Raw genomic sequence first — 22001 nt, forward strand, 5'->3', positions numbered from 1 at the left:
ATGCATTTCCGATCCATAGTGTGCTATATCAAAATTAATATTTCGACGTCCCCCATCATTCCCCTAAAGCATGACCAACTTACAGGAATCACCCTGTATATATATATACAGGGTTGTTTACCACATACGACACGGAGTATTGTAGCTAAACGATAAGATGTTTACAAATTGTTTAGTTTCTACGATTAAAGTAAAGGAAGTAAATTTGATTTAGGTTTATTATACTTAAACCTTACCGTTTTTGAAATATTTTCAATTTTGTGAAATTGCAGTAAAATTTTTAAGGCTTCATTTCTCCCAGGGTATCAAAGTTTTTAATACTAAATATTTACTGAAGTTTATTTACTGATCAGTTATTGTGTTGCAATAATACAAATAATACTACCTTATACAGAGTGTCTAAAAATTTATTATAAATTATTATTAGCTTCAAACGGCAATAACTTGTTTAATTTAAATGGAACACCCTCTATATTTTACGAGAATCAGATGCACAATTTAATTGTCTATCAAATTATATTATACCATTTTTTACCTATCTCTTTAAGTTTCCGTAGAAAATGCATTTTCTTGTAATTTAAAACTTATTTATCAATATACCTATGGACTATTGACATTTTAGATTATTTTTAAAGATGTACCAAATTTTTAAAGAGTACAGATACTAATATTGTCGATATAATTCGTTTATTTCATTAAAAAATAAAAAAAAACTGTTTAAATATTTGTTAAAGAGGATCAATTAATATGATTCCAGTATTCAAACTATATTAACTGACTGTTTGCGTTGATTAATAATAATTGCTCCAAATACTAAAAAACTGAATTTTGTATGGGCATTAGACAGTGTGATAAAAAGTAACACCTTAAAAATGATATTTCATTTTTTAATAAATGCTTATTTATAACAACAGAGACTTTAATTTGATAACTTATTATTATATTGATTTCTGACTCAAATCCACATTTATTTATAATAATTTATTAACGAACACAATTAAGTATGTAATTAATTAGTATATGGGCGGAAATAATGGTGTTATATTTAATTAATGGTATACTCTTTTATAAAGATTTAAATAGTTGTCTTTTTGCATACAAATGGGCTAGTAATATTATCGTTTTGCTAAAAACGATAATATTACTAGTCTGTACATTTTGTACATTTGTTGCTTTAAAAACAATCTAAAATGTCAATATTCCATGGATATATTGATAAATGAGCTCTAAATTAAAAGAAAATGCATTTTCTACGAAAACTTGAAGGGATAGGTAAAAAATGGTATAATACAATTGGATAGACAATTTAATTGTGCATCTGATTCTCCTAAAATATACAGGGCATTCCATTTAAATTAAAGAAGTTATTGCCGTTTGAAGCTAATAATTATTTAAAATACATTTTTAGACACTCTGTATAAGGTAGTATTATTTTTATTATTGCAACACAATAACTGATCAATAAATAAACTTCATTAAATATTTAGTATTAAAAATATTGATACCCTTGGAGAAATGAAGCTTTAAAATTTTTACTGCAATTTCACAAAATTGAAAATATTTCAAAAACGGTAAGGTTTAAGTATAATAAACCTTAATCAAATTTACCTTTATTTTAATCGTAGAAACTAAAAATGTAATAATATACAGGGTGTTCCATTTAAAAAAATACAACTTTGATATTTATATAGATACACTCTGTATCTTGTAAAAATATTTTTAAATTGTAGCTCTAATAGTCCTTCAACGAACCCCAAACTTACAATTTGTAAAAATATCATCGTTTAGCCACAATACTCCGTGTCGTATGTGGTGAACAACCCTGTATATATACCTAACTAAGAGAGAAAAATATAAGACATATTATGTACCATAGTACAAAACATCATGTTTAAAATATTGTTTTTTTTTGTAGAGAGTATCTGAAGTAAATATTAACGTTACTTTTTTGATACAAACAATAATTACAATACATTAATATACATATAAGATCACACCACACACAAATACATTTAAAATACTTTTATTATAGGCACAGTTAGAGGTATATGGCTTTCTCGGAGATGCAAGTAGTGGTGAAGAATAGGGTCACAGAGGTCAGTAATGCCGATTCACTTCTTTCTTGTATCAGAGCCGATGTCTGCATCCCTTCATGTGCATCGCTATTTTGTTGAAATAACACTGGCACAGTTTGCAATTGAAACTTAATGAATGACTAATCATTTACAGAACGGAACAAGAACTTTGCAACTCTTCTTCGGTTTTACCATCAACCACCAGGTCAGGATTCACTTTTTTCTTGTACTGGCGCCTATGCTTGCGCCCCTTCATGTGCATCTTCTTGGCGTCAGGAACGTCGAAATAAAACTCACACAGTTTGCAATTGAAACCAATTACCTATAGAAACAAAAAAAATATAGGGTCCGCGGTAATAGCATAGTATAAGGAAACTAGTAGCTTTACTCCTTGTCAAATCCTTTGTTCTTTTTCTGTCACTTTATATGACCTTGTTCTCGCGTCCCGTTGTGGTCCCGTGACCACTGACGTAGCTGTATAGTCGTGGTCTGTAAGTAGGCAAAGTATAGTCATGGCACTTGCCATAGTTTCACAGAGATGTATTTAGGAAAATATGAGTTCACAATAAAATAAAATAAAAAAATTGATCATCGAGTAAAAATTTGCTTGAAAACAGAATATTTTCACATTTCGTGTAAGTAACAATTCTTCTGTATCTGAAAATCTTCTGATAGGAAGAAATGCGGACAAAATATATAATGACATATTTTTATATTATTATCTATTTCAAAGATTTTCTAGAATTTTTTTAAAATTTAAAACAAGTTTAATTTTAACATTAATGTGTTTGTTTTGTAGTAATAATAATGGTTAGGTGATTTTCATTGGATAACTAATACATTGAACAACACATTGTACTAAATAATATAATAACATATTTAAACTTCAATAATTGTTAATAAACATTACAGAAATTTCAAAAGAGAAAAGAAGCAAGAACAATGAGAAATAGCATAACTACTTTCTCACGTAAAAAAAGAATAATTTTTTTGTTATTGTTACCGAGTCCCGAAGAATTTCCCGGTTTTCAGCCCTTGTTTCCATATTATCAAGAAATTACGTTTTTTAACGAAAAACTAAAAAAATTTCCAGATTTTTTTTCGAAAAAATAAATTGCGCAGAAAAATCATTATATTTCTGGGGCCAAAATATACTACCCCTAAAAATATTTTCACTTATTTAAGACTCACCCTGTATAGGGCGATTCACGGTTATGGTACGTTATAGAGCTTCCGGAATCGAAGCTGTTTTTCGGCACCGGTAATTTCGGTACCATGCCTCTAAGGAACCGGGATTTCCATTTTTTTTCGGTACTTTCGGTACTAGCAAATTTTTGTTCAATGATGGTGCAGTTCGTTAAACAACAAGCAAGGGATGGTTGTCAAAAGTAAAATCGATAAAAAATTGAGGTTTAAATGAATATAATATCAAATTATTAAGTAGTAATCAAGTCATGAGAAAGTTAAACTGAACACAAAGGACTCTCAAAAAAAACTCAAAGCACAATTTTTTGAAATATTACTACAACCAATAGCAGCACACAGTAAGGCACTCATTTTTGTCAATCCGTCTCTGTGCTGGGACGCAACGCTCGAACCTCGCAGGTCGACGGACGGAACTCAACTGAAACGCTCTGCAATATCTGCCGATATTCGACAGATTGTAAAAACTGGCAGAAAATATTTGGGAGAGTGCAACTACTCTTTTCCCTTTACTATGGTAATAGTGCGTCGGGCACCTGTAGCTCCTAGAATAAAAACATAGGAATTTTGTTTAAGTGCAATTTTGTTTATTTGAGGAAAATATTTTAACTTCTACAAGGTGGCTCCAAAAAGTGTGAGTGGATCGGGATGATTTTTTTAAATGTAATTGATATAATCCTAAGATATGAGTAAATATATTTCGATAGTTGCAAAAATATTAATAAATAAATAAAAAATATATATTTTTCAGATTTTCCTAAAAAAAATATTACAAATACGTGAGCTGTCCTGAAATCCAAACTTATTTTAGGTATTTATTTCAGATGGCCTATACTTACTTTGCTATAAATATCGTAATCTCAAATCACACAGGGTGTTCAAAATTCTACGCCAAACTTTCTAACATATAAAATAATGTTTCTTCGTATTTTTAAAAGGAACACCCTGTATATTATTTTTTTATTAGATGGGGTATTAAAAAATGAACATTTTTTTATTAAGAGTATTTCAAAATTTAAATAAATTTAGAGTATTTCAAAATTTTTAAGGGCTTCGCAGATATTCGAAATATTATTTCATATGGTTTTTTCAAGGGTAAAATACGAGAGAAACATCATTGGGTGGCGTTGATAAAAATTTACTGTCGAAAATGCCATATGAAATATAAAATCACGAATATCTGAGAAACCGTTAAAAATTTTGAGATACTCTAAATTAGTGATGGGAATACCGGTTCCACGTGAGTCGCGTTACAATAGCGACCATTCCAGAAAAATACCGCGACAGAATACCGTGATTTTGTAACCGAGGTTCCGACTTCCAGTGTTGCGGTCCTCGCTAAAAATATACCTAACTTATTTTATCCGCCACTCATTTTCCAAATATCGAGTTTATAATTGTGTATAGCCAATCTATCTGATTTTTAGAAAAACGATGACATTCCTTGTTATTTTTTTCTTTATCAATTTTCGTTTAAATAAAATGAACGGCTCATATTTATGTGTATTGCAATATAATATATTTAATATAAAAATCAAGAACAAAGTCCAGACCACTGTCAAAAAAAATTGTTCATTGGTCTAACCTAGCTTTAAAAATAGATATAAACAATAAAACTTATATAAATGTATAAAAGCAAATAAAATATATTTATTTTATTTTATTTGCTTTTGCGTTTCATCTTTCAAACAACACTATTTTATACCATGCCTAGTACATACCAAAAATCGCTATTTCGAAAGTAACGTAGCGACGGGAGCACCAACGCCAATAGTAACCGACCAAATCGCGACAGGCAAAACCGAAAATCTAGAAGCGCTCCAGCGACTGCTGGAACGAAGTACGTGACCGCCGAGGTCGAGCGTCGATAAATAATCAGTTACAGCAGTTACTTTTGTTCGCGACAGGGAACTAAAACTCTAGGAGCGCGACGGCTGGAGTGAAGTAGGTCGCCGCCGAGGTCGAGCGTCGATGCCCAGTTACAGCAGTTACTTCTGTTGGCGACAGGGAACTACAACTCTAGGAGCGCGACGGCTGGAGCGAACACGTCCCTATCGAGATCGCGCGGCGCTACGGGCATACCAGTTCCAGATACTACTGTTGGCGACCGACGAAATCGCGACGGCTGGAGCTAAACACGTTGCTATGCGGGTTACTACGGTTCGAGCTAACTTCAAGTGCGATTATAAATAATTTATTTGCAAATTGTAAATAATTTATAATTTTGTCGTCATTATAATCGTCGTTCTTCAGTAACAGGTCCCTGATTCGTTGTGGAGCGCGACACGACGTTACAAAAAAATACCGCTCCAAAATCGCGTTACTAAAATACCGACACATCACTACTCTAAATACAAAAAATGTTAATTTTTTAATTTTCCGTCCATTAAAAAAATAAACATACAGGGTGTTAAAAAAAGTAAGAAAAATTATTTTATATTTTAGAAAGTTTGGCGTAGAATTTTGAACATCCTGTATGATTTAAGATTACAATATTTATAGCAAAGTAAGTACAGACCATCTAAAGTAAATACCTAATATAGGTAGTTTTGATTTCAGGACAGTTCATGTATTTTTAATAATTTTTTTAAGAAAGACTCAAAAATATGATTTTTTTATTTATTTATTAATATCACTGAAACTATCGAAATATATTTACTCATATCTTAAGATTATGTAAAGTGATCTGAAAGGAAGCCAAAAATGCAATAATATACAGGGTGTTTTATTAAAAAAAATCACCCCAATCCACTCACACTTTTTTGAGCCACCCTGTCGAAGTGAAAGTCGGAAATTCAGTGATTGTTAACATTCACTAGGAAAAGCTAACAATTACGCATTGAACCAGTGAATGTGGTATTTTAAAGAGGTTTGTCGACTTTTCCTAGTAATTTCTAACATTCACTAGCGAAAGTAACATTTACTAAAGGTTGCCAGTAAAAGTTATTCTATTGTACAAGGCGAGTGTGGTGAGGAAGAATGTTGGTGGAAGTTAGCACAAATAAACCTTTTAAGAATATTGAATCACCTCAATATTCAAGCTGATCCACATTTATCTTAAAATTACAATTTACTTCTTTAGTATATTTATTAAAAATTATAGAAAATAACGACATAACCTTCTAAATATTAAAAGGGAAAGCAGTAAACATTATAAAGGGTAGAAAATAAATTAAAAAAAAACATTCATAAACATTTTGTTCGCCTAGCTTGGACGCGGCTTAATACTTATTGGTACAAGGTTTTTTTTTACTAAAGTTCTATATCGTGGACAAAATAAAATATGCCCGAATTTTCTTCAACGGGAATTATTCGTTTTTTCAAACCCGCTACATCAAGCATATGAAAACGTTTAATAAGTTCATAGTCACTAGGTTCCTTAATATAATTTTCTCTTGCGCGCTTAACTTTTGCTATGACTTCATTATATTGCAAAAATGAAAAACAAGCACTATTACATTCTTGCGAGTGCCTATATAGTTTACCTTAATTTTTCACAGAAAATTACCTCCATAAGGAAAATACCGGAAAACACTTTTTACAACGATAACAAAACAATTATACTAGAGACAACATTCACTAGGTAGTAAAAGTTGGTTTCAAAAATAGGTGTTGAACTTTTACTGGCGTAGTCTTAGCAAATCAATGAATGGAGGGGGGGGGGTGAGATTTTACTAGCTGTTAGCAATCACTGATTTCCCACTTTTACTGTAATTCATACATTAGATATGCACTTAAACAAAATTCCCAAGTTTTTTATTCTATATAGGAGCTACGGATGCCCGACGCATTATTGCCGGACCGTATATTCAAAGAAAAATAGAAACTTATAGTACGAGAGCTAGCAACGTCGGAAAAACAAGTATTTTAAGACATCTGGCTCTTTTATATATCTTTTACTATGCTCTCTAGAACAGCATGCGGCCCGTCTGGCTGCCGGTAAACGTTGCGTTCCTTACTGCGCATTGAAAGAAGATCCTATATTTTTATTAGTCCTTTAAATTCTAGTATTGAATATAAATTGAACATGTCTCCATAGCGCAGTGTGTAGAGTTTCCGACCACGAACCGATGATTGAGAGTTCGAATCTGGGTCAGGGCAAAGACTTTTTTATTTTATTTTCATTTATATTCTGATAGTAAAGTATTAAATATTTGTTTTTTTTAATTACCAGAATTATTTAATACTTTACTATCAGGATATAAACGATAATAAAATAAAAAAAGTCTTTGCCCTGACCCGGATTCGAACTCATTCACACTCATTGAATCATCGGTTCGTGGTCGGAAACTCTACGCACTGCGCTATGGAGACATGTTCGATCTATATTCAATACTAGAATTTATTGGACTAAATTAATATAAAATATAGGATCTTCTTCCGATGCGCAGTAGTGAACGCAACGGGTATCGGCAGCCAGACGGGCCGCATGCTGTTCCAGAGAGCATAGTAATAGATATATCAAAGAGCCAGACGTCTTAAAATACTTTCTCGAAAACGTTGCCAGCTCTTAGACTTTTACTACTAACCTTGCCTTCGTCATTCTTGATATCTTCAATGCAATCTTGATTAGAGGCTTGGATGTCCGGTCTAGAAATCCTATCTTCGTCCGTATCGTCCTCATTCAGCGTAGCCTCACCATTACTGTCAGACTCACTTGGGCTAGCCTCCAAACCCCCCGACTGTACAAAGTTTATCTTGTTTTTTTTTCTACACAAAGATGCAAAAAAAACGCAACGGAAAAATTTTTGTTTAAAAAAAAGGTTTGAGGAAAAATTAAAGTGTTGTTTTTTTGTTATTTATGGCGTTATTTTCATTATTTTTTTAGCAATCTGTATATAATTATATCACCTTATATTCGTAAACTCAGTTTTTTATAAACTTTAGTATTTGGCAAATTATAAAGGGTTATTCGAAGGGTTGTTTTTTTGCCCTTTAAGTTTAAAACACCCTGTGCAATAGTTTCATATGTAAATTTTCCTAAAATTTAATTTTACGGTCAGGACCATGTCTCCTGAGCATATTGTTTTATGGATCACGTCAATACATGCCTTGGTTAATTTTTAACAGCGAAATGAGCTTGCCATTTCGATCTTATGCCAATCAACAATTTGCAATTTTTTCAATTGTCACTCCTTTTTTGAAGTTATTTTTCAATGTGACAAGGCGGCTTTGGTGATTATTGTGAACTATATACTACTATGAAATGTCCATCATGTTCGACGTTTGGCAAGGAGGGTTAGAGGTTGCGAAGCAGTACCAGCTTCATTAAACGAACTTCGCTTGGTCCTTAAAGAAGAATGGGAAAACATAACAAAATATTATATATGCCGCCTCAGTGACACTATGAACGGACGTATACAGGCTGTTATAGAAGCCAAGGATGGCAATAATACAAAGTATTAGGGTATTTTTTACAATTTTTTTTCTTTGTTTTACTTGAGTATTACTACAGATATTTTCTTTAATACCGTTAGTTTGGTTATCATTATTAATGTTTATTAAAACCCGAACTGTCTCATAATCTTTAACGTTTTTTTTTTAATTTAGTATAGAGTATCCAATGCAGTGTAATATGACATTACAACGATAGTCACCAAAACCATTTCGTCATAATAAAAAATTAGGAACATCAAAAAGTAATGATATTTAAAAAAATTGCAAATTAATCGTTATCAGTTCATTTCACTCTTAAAAATTAACCAAAGCATGTATTGATATGAATCAAAAAACAAAATGCTCAGGAGTCATGGTTCTGACCGTAAAATTATATTTTAGAAAAATTTACAAAAGAAATTATTGCACATAGTGTTAATAAAGTTAGGGTAAAAAACTACCCCTCGATTCACCCTGTATAATATGCCAAATACTATATATTATATAGAGCTTGCTAAAAAATCCATGAAAATAGGGCTAAAAATAACAAAAATATACCACTTTAAATTTTTGACCAAAAATTTCTCCGTGTTTTTTGCATCTAGTTCAGTCATTGGGGATCAAAAAAGGGGCCTGCTTGGAAAAAAGTCCGGAAGTTTTGAAACGTTGCAGGTTTATAGGTTTTTGGGTCCCTAACTAAAATCTATAAAATGCACCAGAATTTTTAGATTTGCCGCCGGCGCCGCCATCATGCCAAGATGGCGCCCAAAATCGGTATTTTGTGAATATCTCGAAAACTATGCGTTTTTCGTGAAAATTTGAGGAAAGAGTTAAAGAGAATAAAATTTCCTATAAAAAAGGTTTTATGAAAATTTTCGCTAAAGTCAACCGTTTAGGCACAAAATCCCTGGAAATTTTACAATTTTGCGTAAAATATGATATATTATGTATAATCGATTTTCCGAAATCAAATGTCGATTAGGGTTCACTAAAACTAGGTTTAGTTTAGTTTCTTTAATTTTGTCATGAAACAGTGGCGTATCATTAATTCGCTCATTAATTTATGAATAATTAATTGTCGTCCTGGACAGCATTCATTGCGACCATTCATTACCACCAGCATTCATTACCACCAGGTTCAGCATTGGTCTGGTTGTACCAAAGATGCCGAAGAATGGGGTTGGAAGAAAACAAAAACAGGCATTACTCCAGTCACAACGTTGAAAGATCTAGCTCCAAAATCCCTGTTGGCATTTTTATCCTGTAAATGCAAAACCAACCACTATGGTAAAGCCGGCGGACGCAGAAAAGCAGGATTAAAATGTTAAATGCGATTTGTGCATACTGCAATGGGAAATCCTGTGACAGCGTCACTGAAGTGTCACTCGACGAATCCGATGAAGAGGAGTTCGACTTGTCTGTAGATATCCCTCTGGCGGCTGAAGATGAAGAGTTGGACGTATTGAGAGACCACCCTGATGAGCCCAGCACAGCAGACACGATCGACTTTGACATCAATGAGCCAGATCCGTCGGGTTTGTGCAGATAAGTTAAAGTTTTTAATTTATCTAGTGAAGTAGGCCTCCGGGGAGACCACGTTAAAATAAACGCGTCATATACTTTACCTCTTGAGTGGTTTGGTTGGAAACAAGTACACATTTTCAGTAATTAAAATTAATTATTCATAAATTAATGAGCGAATTAATGAGACGCCACTGTTTTATGACAAAATTGAAAAAACTAAACTAAAACTAGTTTTAGTGAACCCTAATCGACATTTGATTCCGAAAAATCGACTATACATAATATATCATATTTTACGCAAAATTGTAAAATTTCCAGGGATTTTGTGCCTAAACGGTTGACTTTAGCGAAAATTTTCTCTTTATTCTCTTTAATTTTGCTTTCCTCAAATTTTCGCGAAAAATGCATAGTTTTCGAGATATTCACAAAATACCGATTTTGGGCGCCATCTTGGCAAGATGGCGGCGCCGGCGGCAAGTCTGGAAATGTGCATTTTATGGATTTTAGTTAGGGACCCCAAAACCTATAAACCTACAAAGTTGCAAAACTTCCGGACTTTTTTCCAAGCAAAAATCCCCAATGACTGAACTAATCTGAGTGTAATATTTTTAGGTGAGAAAAATTACAGCTCTACGCACCTTATCTTCCCGGAAATTATTGTCACTCAAGGACGACTTGACATCAACCCATAGATAATCTTCATCAACGATCAGGTCAGGATTCACTTTTTTCTTGTACTGGAGCTCATGTCTGCGACTCGTCATGTGCATCTTTTTGGCGTCAGGAACTTTGAAATGACACTCACATAGTTTGCAGTTGAACATAATCACCTACAAAAAGAAAAAAGAAATAGGCAAAGAAAAAATTGAAAGCTCTACTACTAAGCAGAGCTGCAAGCCCACAAAAAACTTCTTTTTTTGATTTTAATCATGTTAATGACTTAAGTCATTTGATTTTAAGTCATTTTTCGAAATTATTTGTGATTTAAATCTTTATTTTGAAATGGAAAAAGATTTAAGTCTTCTTATAAAAGACTGAAATCATTAAAAATATTTAACTCTTTTTATAAAAGGCATTTTTTTTAGTCAGCACCATTCCTTTTTAAACTGTTAGGCGGGAACAAAGCAGCAGATTAAAAAAACAAAGCTCAATAACACTAGTAAGTAAAACGTTAGTTTTTTGGAAACTGTTTTGATGATTTGTCGTGTTACGCGTGCGTAGTGAGTCTGTTGTCTTTTAAGTAAATCCCCGACGTTATGTAGACCGAAAGACGATCGAAAGAAATTTATCTCGAATATATTGAAGAGTACCTTAAAATTCTCCAGCCCTTAGCTTATGCCATTGATGGCCATGAGATCCAGATAAGACGCGCGACGGCGCCGGCGCGGCGGTTTGTTCAACATAAAAAGACTTAAGGCAAAAACACGTACAAAATTTATCACAGAACTTCAATACGCTGATGACTGCACTCTAGTTGCAAACACATTACAACAATTACAAGAAATGTTGGACACATATACCTGGCCCTGGGCATACGAGGCTTTGCGACTTAAGCTAAACATCGACAAAACCAAAATCATGTGCATGTCCCCCGGAAGATCACAACAATGCTATAAAAATCGGAGAAGGACTATTGGAATATGTAGCGGAATTCAATTACCTCGGCAGTTTGATCTCGGAAAAGGCCAATATCGACTCTGAAATTCAGCACAGGATTAGCAGTGCCTTAAGAGCATTCTGGAAATTAAAAGACAGGGTTTTCTACAATCATGACTTGAGTACAAAAACGAAACTTGCAGTGTACCGAGCAATTATAATCCTCACCATGCTACAAACCGCCGACACATAAAGGCATTAAACAAGTTGCAACAGAGACACCTTAGACAACTCTTAAGAATCCGATGGTTCCATCATGCTTCAAACGTATCGGTTCTTGAAAAAACTAACTGCGAGAGTATTGAAGTCATGTTTACAAAATCACGCTTAAAATGGGCTGGACACGTATGCAGAATGCAAGAAAACCGCATACCAAAATCTCAGCTTTACGGTGAGCTTGTAGACGGTAAGAGGAGGCCGGGTGGACAACTCAAAAGATACAAGGACATTTTCCAAGAAAACTTAAAGGGGATTAACATGCAGAATGAGTGGGAAGAAGCAGCTCATAATAGAACTCAATGGAGAAGAATTGTAAACTCAGTTAACAGCGACAACCAAAAAGTAAAGAGGCAACAAAGCAATGAGATTTTTGAATGTCCGGAGTGCGGTAGGCAGATAACATCACGTATCGGGCTTTTCAGTCAAAGAAAAGCTCTTAATGGCAGTATGTATATGTATGTATGCCATCGATATATTATATAGTGATGAAAACACATCACCCCTTTTTAATAAACATGTATTCGATGACATCTATACTGTAATGGATTACATACATATAAAGTACTTACAAAATCGATTAAATTTTACAAAAAAAAAACATATTTTTGTGTTTGTAGTTGTCCTGAAAAGTAACCGTTTTATTTTATGTGGTTTTAGTCTCATCTGCACCTTCAATAAATTAATATTATGATACTTAGTAAGAAAATCGCCTAATTGGTAATACAAGAAAATTAATATTAACATTTAAAAAAGGTACTTAAATTGAATTCTGGTTGTCTTGACTTGAGGGTAATTATATTGATTTTAGTAATTTTACTGACTTAATTTGTAGATCATCATGACTTAAGCCAAAAATATAGAGCCACAAAAACGACTTAAATAACGTTATATTGATTTAAGTCTTTACAAAAATGACTTGACTTGAAATAAAATAATTTAAGTCAAAGATTTAAATAATTTGAACTTTATATTGAATTTGACTTAAGACTTAAATCAGTTTGATTTTAGAAACGACTTTTGAGAGAAGTTTTTTTAAAACTGACTTGTTGCAGCTCTGCTACTAACCTTGCCATTCTTGATCTCTTCTATATAATCTTGACCGGGGGACTGTATGTCCGGGTCAGGAATCCCATCGGACACATCTTCCTCCTTGCTGTCCGGCGCAGCCTCCTGTGCCACAGCTACCTCCTGAACTCCAGTCACGCAATAACTGTCTGGCTCCCCTACATTGGCGGTGGCCATCGAGGTATCAGTCTGCGTCAAACTCTCCGACTGCACCAATTTGACGTTTTTTTTCTTTATTTTTTGGTACTCCCTGGCCCTTCGCCACGCTACGGTAACCTCGGGATCCTCCGTCGGGATAGGCATACCCAGCCAAGTGTACAGCAGCCTCATCTTCTCGTGCTTGAAGCTCTGGATGTGCGCGTGGTAGTCTTTTTTAGCGTTACAGGTCGTGTGACACAGCTGGCAACGCAGAAAGTTTACAGCACGGCTGTAAATGATGGGGTCCAACGCTGGAGCCAACATCGTCAAATTCTCCGGCTGCTCACCTGACTCGCGCATCCCTACGATAATTTTCGGCACCTGCGGAGGTATGGGCATGTCCATCTTGATATACATCAGCGTGACCTTGTGGTGCTTGCGGCCTCGGATGTGTCTGACGTAGTCGTCGTTGCGGGCGAAGGTCTCATGGCACAGTCGGCAACGTAGCCTGCTGTCAAAACGTACGATGGCCCCTACGATAATGTCGGGCTCCTGGGGCGGGATAGGTATGCCCTGCTTTGTGTACTCTAGCGTCGTCCTTTGGTGCTGGGTACCCTGGATATGAGCGGCGTAGACTTCGTTTCCGATATAAATCACGTCGCATTGCTGGCAACGCAGCAAGTTCACATAGGTGGTGGCCATCTTCGTCACACCCTCTTCGTCGACTTCACAAAGTTGGCCTTGCGTGTAGATTACGTCGCACAGCTGGCAACGCAGCGATTTGCTAAAACGGAGGGCATTGATATTGACAGTGTCTAGTGAGTCGACCTCTCGTTGCTTATGTTTTTGGTCTTCCAAGTGCTTGCCGTAGGTTTTAGGACTGATGAAACTATTAAATTTCAACAAAAGTTCTAAAACTTTTTATAGCGTTACTTTCTCATATGGTGTATTTTAAAGATCGGGGAAGTTAGCAACTTATTGGAAGCAGGTATTATAAATACGATCCTGCTTGGGCTGCTACAATCCTGATTTATGCTGCTTCAAATCCCAACACAGCCACACCTACCAATTTTGAGCTATAGTTACTTTTATTTTGGTTGCTGACTTCCCAGTTGGCAACACATGAGAAGCAGGATCGCCAAAACTGGTTCCTGTTTGCGCTGCTATACCCCTGTTGCATCCTGCTCTAAATTACATCCCAGTAATACTTGCTGTTTTTAAGATACAGCAAGTTTAAGTCTGATTGGTGACGTCACACATAGTAACAAAATAAAAGCAGGATGGCTGAAACAAGTTCTTGCTTTTGCTGCTATAATCCTGCCTCATCCTGCTTCAAACCCTATACCAGCCACTCTTGTCGTTTTTGAAATACAGCAAATTTCGTTTTTATTACTCTGGAAATCGGGAATTGGGGAATTTCAGTTCGATATCTTATATATTGCTATATATTGGATAGATTGATACCGCCAATTCAAATGTGTTAGACAGAGACAAAAACAAACAAAAAAAAGACAAAAACTTTTAAAACAAGCTTTTATTTAAATGCTTTAAAAAGATGGAAATATTTTTTTTTAACACTTTTACTATCAACTTATAATTTCATTACACAATTTATATGATATAAAAGCTTTTTGCTGACTTTTCCGCTAGGGCACGGAGTGAAACGTAGAAAACAAAAATTTAAGGATAGACTGACCGCCAAAAATATTTTTCTCTAAAAAAAAAGTTTCTTAAAAAAACACAAAATAACTCTAAAACATAAAATAACCTTATTTTGTTCAACTGTTCGGAATAATTATTTATGGCTTGGAAGCTTATGCATATTTTAGGCAAATAAAGCAAAAAAATAGCAGCCTAAGCTGAAACTTACGAGGAAATTTATAAAGTTAAAAAAAATCATTCCTTTTCTTAATGTGCGACTGCTTACCAGCAATCGATTCATTCTATTTTAAAAACGAGATGAGTGGCTGGTATGGGGTTTGAAGCAGGATAAGGCAGGATTATAGTAGCCAAAGCAGGAACTTGTTTCAGCCATCCTGCTTTTATTGTGTTGCTATGGACGTCACCAGAGGCGCAACTAGGGGGGGGGCAGGGGGGGCTTAGCTCCCCCGGATGACCAGTTCGTGTCGTATAAAATTGGTTTTAACCTCACATGAATCTTATCTTATAGTGACCTAAGCCCCCCCAAAAAACTTGAGCCCCCCTAAAAGTATATGTCTAGTTGCGTCCCTGGACGTCACCAATCAGACTTAAACTTGCTGTATCTTAAAAACAGCAAGTGTTGCTGGGACGAAATTCGCAGCAGGATGCAACAGGGGTATAGCAATGCAAACAGGAACCAGTTTTGGCGATCCCGCTTCCTATGTGTTGCCAACTGGGAAGTGAGCAACCAAAATAGAAGTAACAAAAATAGCTCAAAATAGGTAGGTGTTGCTGGGTTGGGATTTGAAGCAGGATAAAGCAGAATGGTAGCAGCCCAAGCAAGGATCTTATTTTATAATTCCTGCTCGTTTGACGACAAATAATCTTGAAATAATTTATAAATCTGTAAGGCCAAAGTTAAAATAGATATCCTAAAGGCTTTGAAAGGTCTGTTTGGTAAATAACGACTATTCATTTTATAGCAAGGTGTCTGAACTAGTGATGTAAAATGACCGGTAATTTATAAATCGGTAATATTACCAGTAATATTACGGTAACATTGGTAATTTATAAAAAAAGTAAACAATATTATTGTATTATTTCAAAACTGTAAAAATATTACAGAAAAAAAAAAAACGTTTTTTCAACTAGTTAAAGTCAGAGTGGTAACAATAAAAGATCAAACAGTGTAAAGGAAATGCAATTAGAAGCAGAAATATGACATAAATTAGGATTGATTGACATATTCAATGGGCTTTTTCACAAAAAATAAAATACCCAATTCAAGGACAAAATCTGAAATAGAAGACTATTTTCAGTATATTTATCCAAAAAAAATAATTCCATGACATTGAATAATTTTTTTATAGGCCCTCAAAATTGCTTTAATTTGAAATAATTTTAAAGCGCCAATTGATGACGTATGAAAAATACGCCCAATCACATTGCAGAACCGTGCTCGTGCGCCAGCCAACAACTGGCAACATTGCGATTTGATTTGACCAGCACCACCTCAACTCAACGCCAAACAACATGATATGGGCAAGGCAAATATGGCGGCGAAGGCAGCGCATTATTAAATTTTTACCTTTAACCTGAAAAGCCGGTAGTGGTTTCTCGTTCCGATTGCATACCAGAAATAATTAATTATCTCTAGTTTGTTGTGCTTCTGCAACACGTTTGTTTAGTTCTTAGTGTTCAGTGCATGGTCAAAGCATGGTGTGATCAGAAAATTGTGATAAAATAACAGTGTAATAAAAATCCAAAGCAGTCATTCCACAAAGGAAACTTTAAACTTTTGTGGTCGTACTCCTCTATTATTAATTATTTTAAGGTAAGAACTAGAAGTGTTTATCAAGATATTACACCTAAATGAGTAAAAAGTCTTCGCCGCCAGTCTGCATAGTACTTTATAATGGTTACTTACAATAATCAAAAGATAGGTATTAACATTTTATTGTAGCATGCCTTTTACATGCCAAAAATGACGAGCTTCGTAAAAAATGGTTGACAGCTATTAAAAGAGATAATTTCACTCCTACTAGTAGTTCTTGGGTAAGAAGTGCATTAAATATGCCTCAAAAAGGCCAAAGGCCAAAGTCTCTGTTACCCTAGTGAGGATGTAGTTATGGCTACTGCTTACACTTACGTCACTATAAGTAAAATATTGGAAGAAGAATCAATCTTTTTACATCAAAAATATTACAGAAAGATATTGACAACATTGACATTTGAAAATGTCAATGTATATATGGCCTGGATGTAAGTCTTTTTTTAGGACACAATTGCCCCTCACATACGTCAGAATTTATTATTAAATCCATCTTGTACAGAATATCCAATATTTTATTGAAGAACTATACAAAAAAATGAATGACGTCTTTACCACAAAGACAATGCCCTATGTAAAGAGAAAGAGTAAAGAAAACTAAGCTAAGCGTAAGTTTTACTTACGAAGCCCCAAAAAGGTATTTAGTTTTTTTTTCTATATAAAATCTTGAAACGCATATTATATTTTTTATTTATCCTCACCTATTATAGTTTAAATTTATTCCCATTTGTGTAATGCTGCAAAACATAGAAAAATATTCCATATTTTTTGACCCAAGCCAGTGTAGTTTATAATTCCAAGAGCATTTACCAAGGCTTTTACTAAGACAAGTAACTTCCTATACTGTCCATAATAGTATATATTTATCAAACGTTCAGTAAACTCTAAACTATGGTAGGTAAGTGTTTGCAATTGAATATTTAGTTTATATTGCTATTTTCTGTCATATATTTCTGGTTATTTCTTTTTCCGATGATTTTGAACACCCTATATATGCTACCTCAAGTTTGAATATTTTAACACTACCTATTTTCTAAGAAAGCAAACCTTTTTATAAAAAGTAACTAACTGATGTTTTCATAAAAGTAATAATACAAAAAATTCAATACTTATGTGGAGAACTTTAGACTCCCTGTATATTAAAAAATTAGTGAAATATTACGTAATCTAACCCGACATTTGTGTGAAAAATGTCTATTTGGAAATAAAACACGTTTTAAAATACGCGCCAAATAAAGCACTTCTATCTCCGCCATATTGGAAAAGGTTGAATGACCTTGTGTGGAGGTGGTGGTGGGTCAGCATGGTGGCCCGGCCGCAGCCGTGTTGCCGCTTTTCAACATGCCAGGTGTGACGTATTAAAAATAAAGTGCGGATTTTTATTCTGGTCATTTTTGTTTTTATTTATTTTCTTAAGAACGACTTCAAATTTTTAGAAAGTGAGATAGCAGAAAATTCTAGAATTAATTGCTTTATTCAATTATGCTAATTCCAAAATATAGTGAAAAAGTCCATTGTTTTTGGTCACTTCCTATTTCACCGGAAATGACTACAACTTTTGATTTTTAAATGGCATCCTCGGAATTTTTTTACTTTATTCAATAGAAAATGACATTCTGAGTAGAATGACATATCATATGACAACTTTTAACGTTCTCGCTTAATAAGAAATCGCATTTTAAAATTCAATCTATTGTGTCATGGCTATGTTAAAAACACTAATTCTTAATTAAGGAGCATTGGAAAAATAGATTTGATCGTCTAATGTTTTTAGTGTTTTGTCCTGGCCGGTTAGAAAATGCTCAAATCGTATTTTTAATCATATCTCATTTTTTTCAAATGGAACGAGGGTGGCTCATTAGCATATTCGGAAAAAGCATTTTTTATAGCATTTATAATTTGGTACCACACACTTGGTATTTCGAGTCAAATTTTCGTTACGAACCGCAAGTTATAATTTCAAATAAACCATATTATGCAAAAATGTCAAAAGTTGACATATGATATGTCATTCTATTCAAAGTATTATTTTCTATCAAATAAAGTAAAAAAATACCCAGGGTACCATTTAAAAATCAAAAGTTGTAGTCATTTCCGGTGAAACAGGAAGTGACCAAAAACAATTGAATACGTCAATCAATCCTAATTTATGTCATATACTAACATACCAAATCTCGTTTTAACTTAAAAAATAAAAAAGTTATAGGGGTGAGCCACTTTTGTGACGCACCCGGTATTTGGGAAGGCAATGTGCATAATTTAAAATTAATTTCAAATGTACAAGGTGTATCAGAACTAAGATCCATACCAAAGTTAGATCTTTTCTTATGGAACACCCTGTATTTTATTTTATTTTTGGACATAAAATATATTATAAGGGTTTAATATGTTTAAATTAACTTTTTTGGGGGATACCCTGTAGAACTCTCTATATTTTTAAAACGTGGTCTAAATTTACCTACATGTGCTCACAAAATTTCATTTCGTTCAAACTATTATTATTATTTGTGCAATTTTATTGGTTTATTTCAAAACTGACAGTTCATACTTAAATACGATTGGAGCAATAAACTCGTAACAAACTGATTGGAGAATACAAACTCACCTTTTCAATGCACAAACCGGATTTTACAGACCACTCAATAATAGAAGTGCTGTTGTTTTATTGCGTTGTCTGTAACTGCTCTGAACTGCTCCTAGTGTGGTAGTTGCAGCTGGACCCTTTGCATATGACGATTGATTAATTCACTCACTAACATTTTTTAACACATTATATTTCAAGTAGCAATGCTCCTTTTCTAGGCTGTGATAGATATTGTAGGTAGTGCCAGGTGCACTCCGGACATAAAATTTACGGCCTTCAACGTTCTAAAGTAAGGGATATTCTTATAGAGAAAGAGAGAGAGACATCCAAATATAATTTTAATATAGTGTGGAACAAGGACAAACAACCCTATGTTGTTATCGTCTAAACAGATGGTCATCCTCAGTACCTGAACGCAGCCCTAAATTTTGTCGTTTGACGTATGGCGCAAGCTCAAACTCGCTAAGGAAAAAATCGATTCATAAAATAATAGATGGATGTAACCAACGAAGCCAAACTTCGGCGTTGTTGGTTGCAGACGTCGAAGAATATACAGGGTGTTTCAACAAACATGTGCCATCTCTCGTGGGGGAGATTCCTCACGTAAAACTAAGATTTATTACATAGGTCCGATTCTGCTTTGTTTCGTAACTACAGGGTGTTAAAAGCTTAATAATCTTTCGAGTTATTTTCATTTTCTTCCAAGTACTTATTTAGTGATTGGAATGAAATTTTGAAGGTAAAAGTTACTATAAGTGCTACATATTTTAATGCTAAAAATGTCGATAAATTCATCAGGGACGTGCATATGGGTTATCACTGGAATATTTTTCAAAAAAAATGTGCGCCACTGACTTTTTTCTTTTGATATCAAAATTGTGTAGGCCCTTTAATGCGAATTAAATGTTATCTCTTGATATTTTGTCGAATTCGGCCTTCTTGATGAGATAAACGCAATTTTATTAATCACAATAAAATAAAAATAAAATTCATAAATTACATATTTTACCTAATTTACTATATATATTTATTATATTATACCATATTATACTTAAGAGTCCAACCTATACAGCAATTTCAAATAAAAAAATAATGTTATTTAAGATAATTACAAAAAACTCCTAATTTTAAAAAGTTTTAACATCCTGTAACTCTAAAACTATGCATTTCCATATCCATGTTTAAAGGATTTTTTTTTTCATATTTTTTGATGAGGAATCAATGAGTACTTATTTAAAACTTTCGCAAGTTAATGATATTATTTTTTTTAAAGGTTGCTATTAGACTTGGATCAAGGCAAATTAATAAAATTGCGTTTATCTCATCAAGGAGGCCGAAATCGGCAAAATATCAAGAGACAACATTTAATCGGCATTAAACTGCTTACACTATTTCGCTAACAAGAGAAAAAAGTCAGTGGCTTTTTTTAGTAAAATATCCAGTAATAACCTATATGCACGTCCCTGATGAATATGTCGACACTTTTTTAGCTTTAAAATATGTCGCATTTACAGTAACTTTTACTCTGAATAAATCATTCAAAACGCTAAAAGTACTTGGAAGAAAATTATTAATTAATCGAAAAAATATTAAGACTTTACCACCCTTTATCTATACGAAACAAAGCAGAGGGGACCTATGATATGAAAAATAAATCTTATTTTTACGAAGGAATCTCCCCACGATGGATAGCACATGTTTTTTAAAACACCCTGTATAGTATTTGCACCCTAGACCGATTATTTTTTAATAAACCAGAGACAGAGATAAACAATAAACTCTATTAACTAAATGTCAGAAATGAATATCGCGAATCCATCTGCATCAATTTTAGAAAAACATTTTGTCCTTGTCCACACCAAAATATTTTGGTTAAATATTTTCTTGCATAAAGTTTGAAAATTGAAATATTCTTTGTACCGACCTGTATTCTAAGTCTATAGTCCAAGAAATAGGGCCTTCAAATATTGGTAAAAACTTGAATTTTTTATATAAGTTACTTTGAAAGCTCTAAAAATGAATTGTAACAAATAAGTAGAGAAAAATACGTCAGAATTTGATATGTTGACATGCGAAACAGTGCTCGATGTATTATTGGGATGCGTAACCAAGGTAGCAAAAGCACAAACATTACTTACGAGACGTCATTTTGAAACGTCTTTAAATTTAAAGAATATTATAAATTTAGAATTTGTTGTTTGTAAAAAAAATGTTGTCCGACAATGTTAAATTTTATAGTTAATAAGATTCTTATAGTTATTTGCTTCATCCACTACAAGCCCATCGAAAAAATTAACCTGTGAAATGAACCAACGTGAATAACGCTTAGAAGGCTGTCACTATATTATAAACATGAAATAGTTTCTATATTTTTTTTTCAAATTAAAATCTACAGAGATAGAGTAGCTATAGAAGCTAGAGGACAGCTGTTATTTAAACATTTTTTTCAAAGTCCTTACCGTTTCTTCGAAATTTGAAAAAAAAACATTTTATTTAAATTTTTCGCCCCTTTTTGGGGTGAATTTAAAAAAAAATTAATTGAAATTTATAAGTTTCCAAGTAAATTTAACAAAAATGTTAAATAATATATGAATTTTTCAGCAACTTATTTTTTTTTAAATTTCTACTGCCATCCGGTAGCTTCTAGCACAGAATATCTAGCTACGCAACAGAAAAATACTCGCAATGA

General features: G+C 33.6%; 1 protein-coding gene across 1 annotated transcript; it reads right to left on the bottom strand.

Annotated features, from left to right (window-relative positions):
• Positions 1-1769: 1769 nt before the first annotated feature.
• LOC115879376 (zinc finger RNA-binding protein-like) lies at positions 1770-21373 on the bottom strand. Its single transcript, XM_030896165.1, has 6 exons — positions 21237-21373; positions 19334-19596; positions 13119-14040; positions 10817-11008; positions 7808-7960; positions 1770-2397 (listed from the first exon to the last, which is right to left on the bottom strand). Exons 3-6 carry the CDS (start codon positions 13956-13958, stop codon positions 2224-2226), a joined length of 1359 nt encoding a protein of 452 aa, XP_030752025.1. The 5' UTR covers positions 13959-14040; positions 19334-19596; positions 21237-21373; the 3' UTR covers positions 1770-2223.
• Positions 21374-22001: the final 628 nt, after the last annotated feature.

This window comes from Sitophilus oryzae, unplaced genomic scaffold (assembly GCF_002938485.1).
Source record: "Sitophilus oryzae breed Bouriz unplaced genomic scaffold, Soryzae_2.0 scaffold_1576_pilon_pilon, whole genome shotgun sequence".
NCBI classification, from domain to species: Eukaryota; Metazoa; Arthropoda; class Insecta; order Coleoptera; family Curculionidae; genus Sitophilus; species Sitophilus oryzae.

Coding starts and splice junctions, on each gene's coding strand:
- LOC115879376 (XM_030896165.1), bottom strand. CDS start 13,958: ATGGCCACCACCTATGTGAACTTGCTGCGTTGCCAGCAATGCGACGTG. Junction 11,009..13,118: donor AAGAGATCAAGAATGGCAAG/GTTAGTAGCAGA, acceptor TTCTTTTTGTAG/GTGATTATGTTCAACTGCAA. Junction 7,961..10,816: donor ATAATTTCCGGGAAGATAAG/GTGCGTAGAGCT, acceptor AACTTTGTACAG/TCGGGGGGTTTGGAGGCTAG.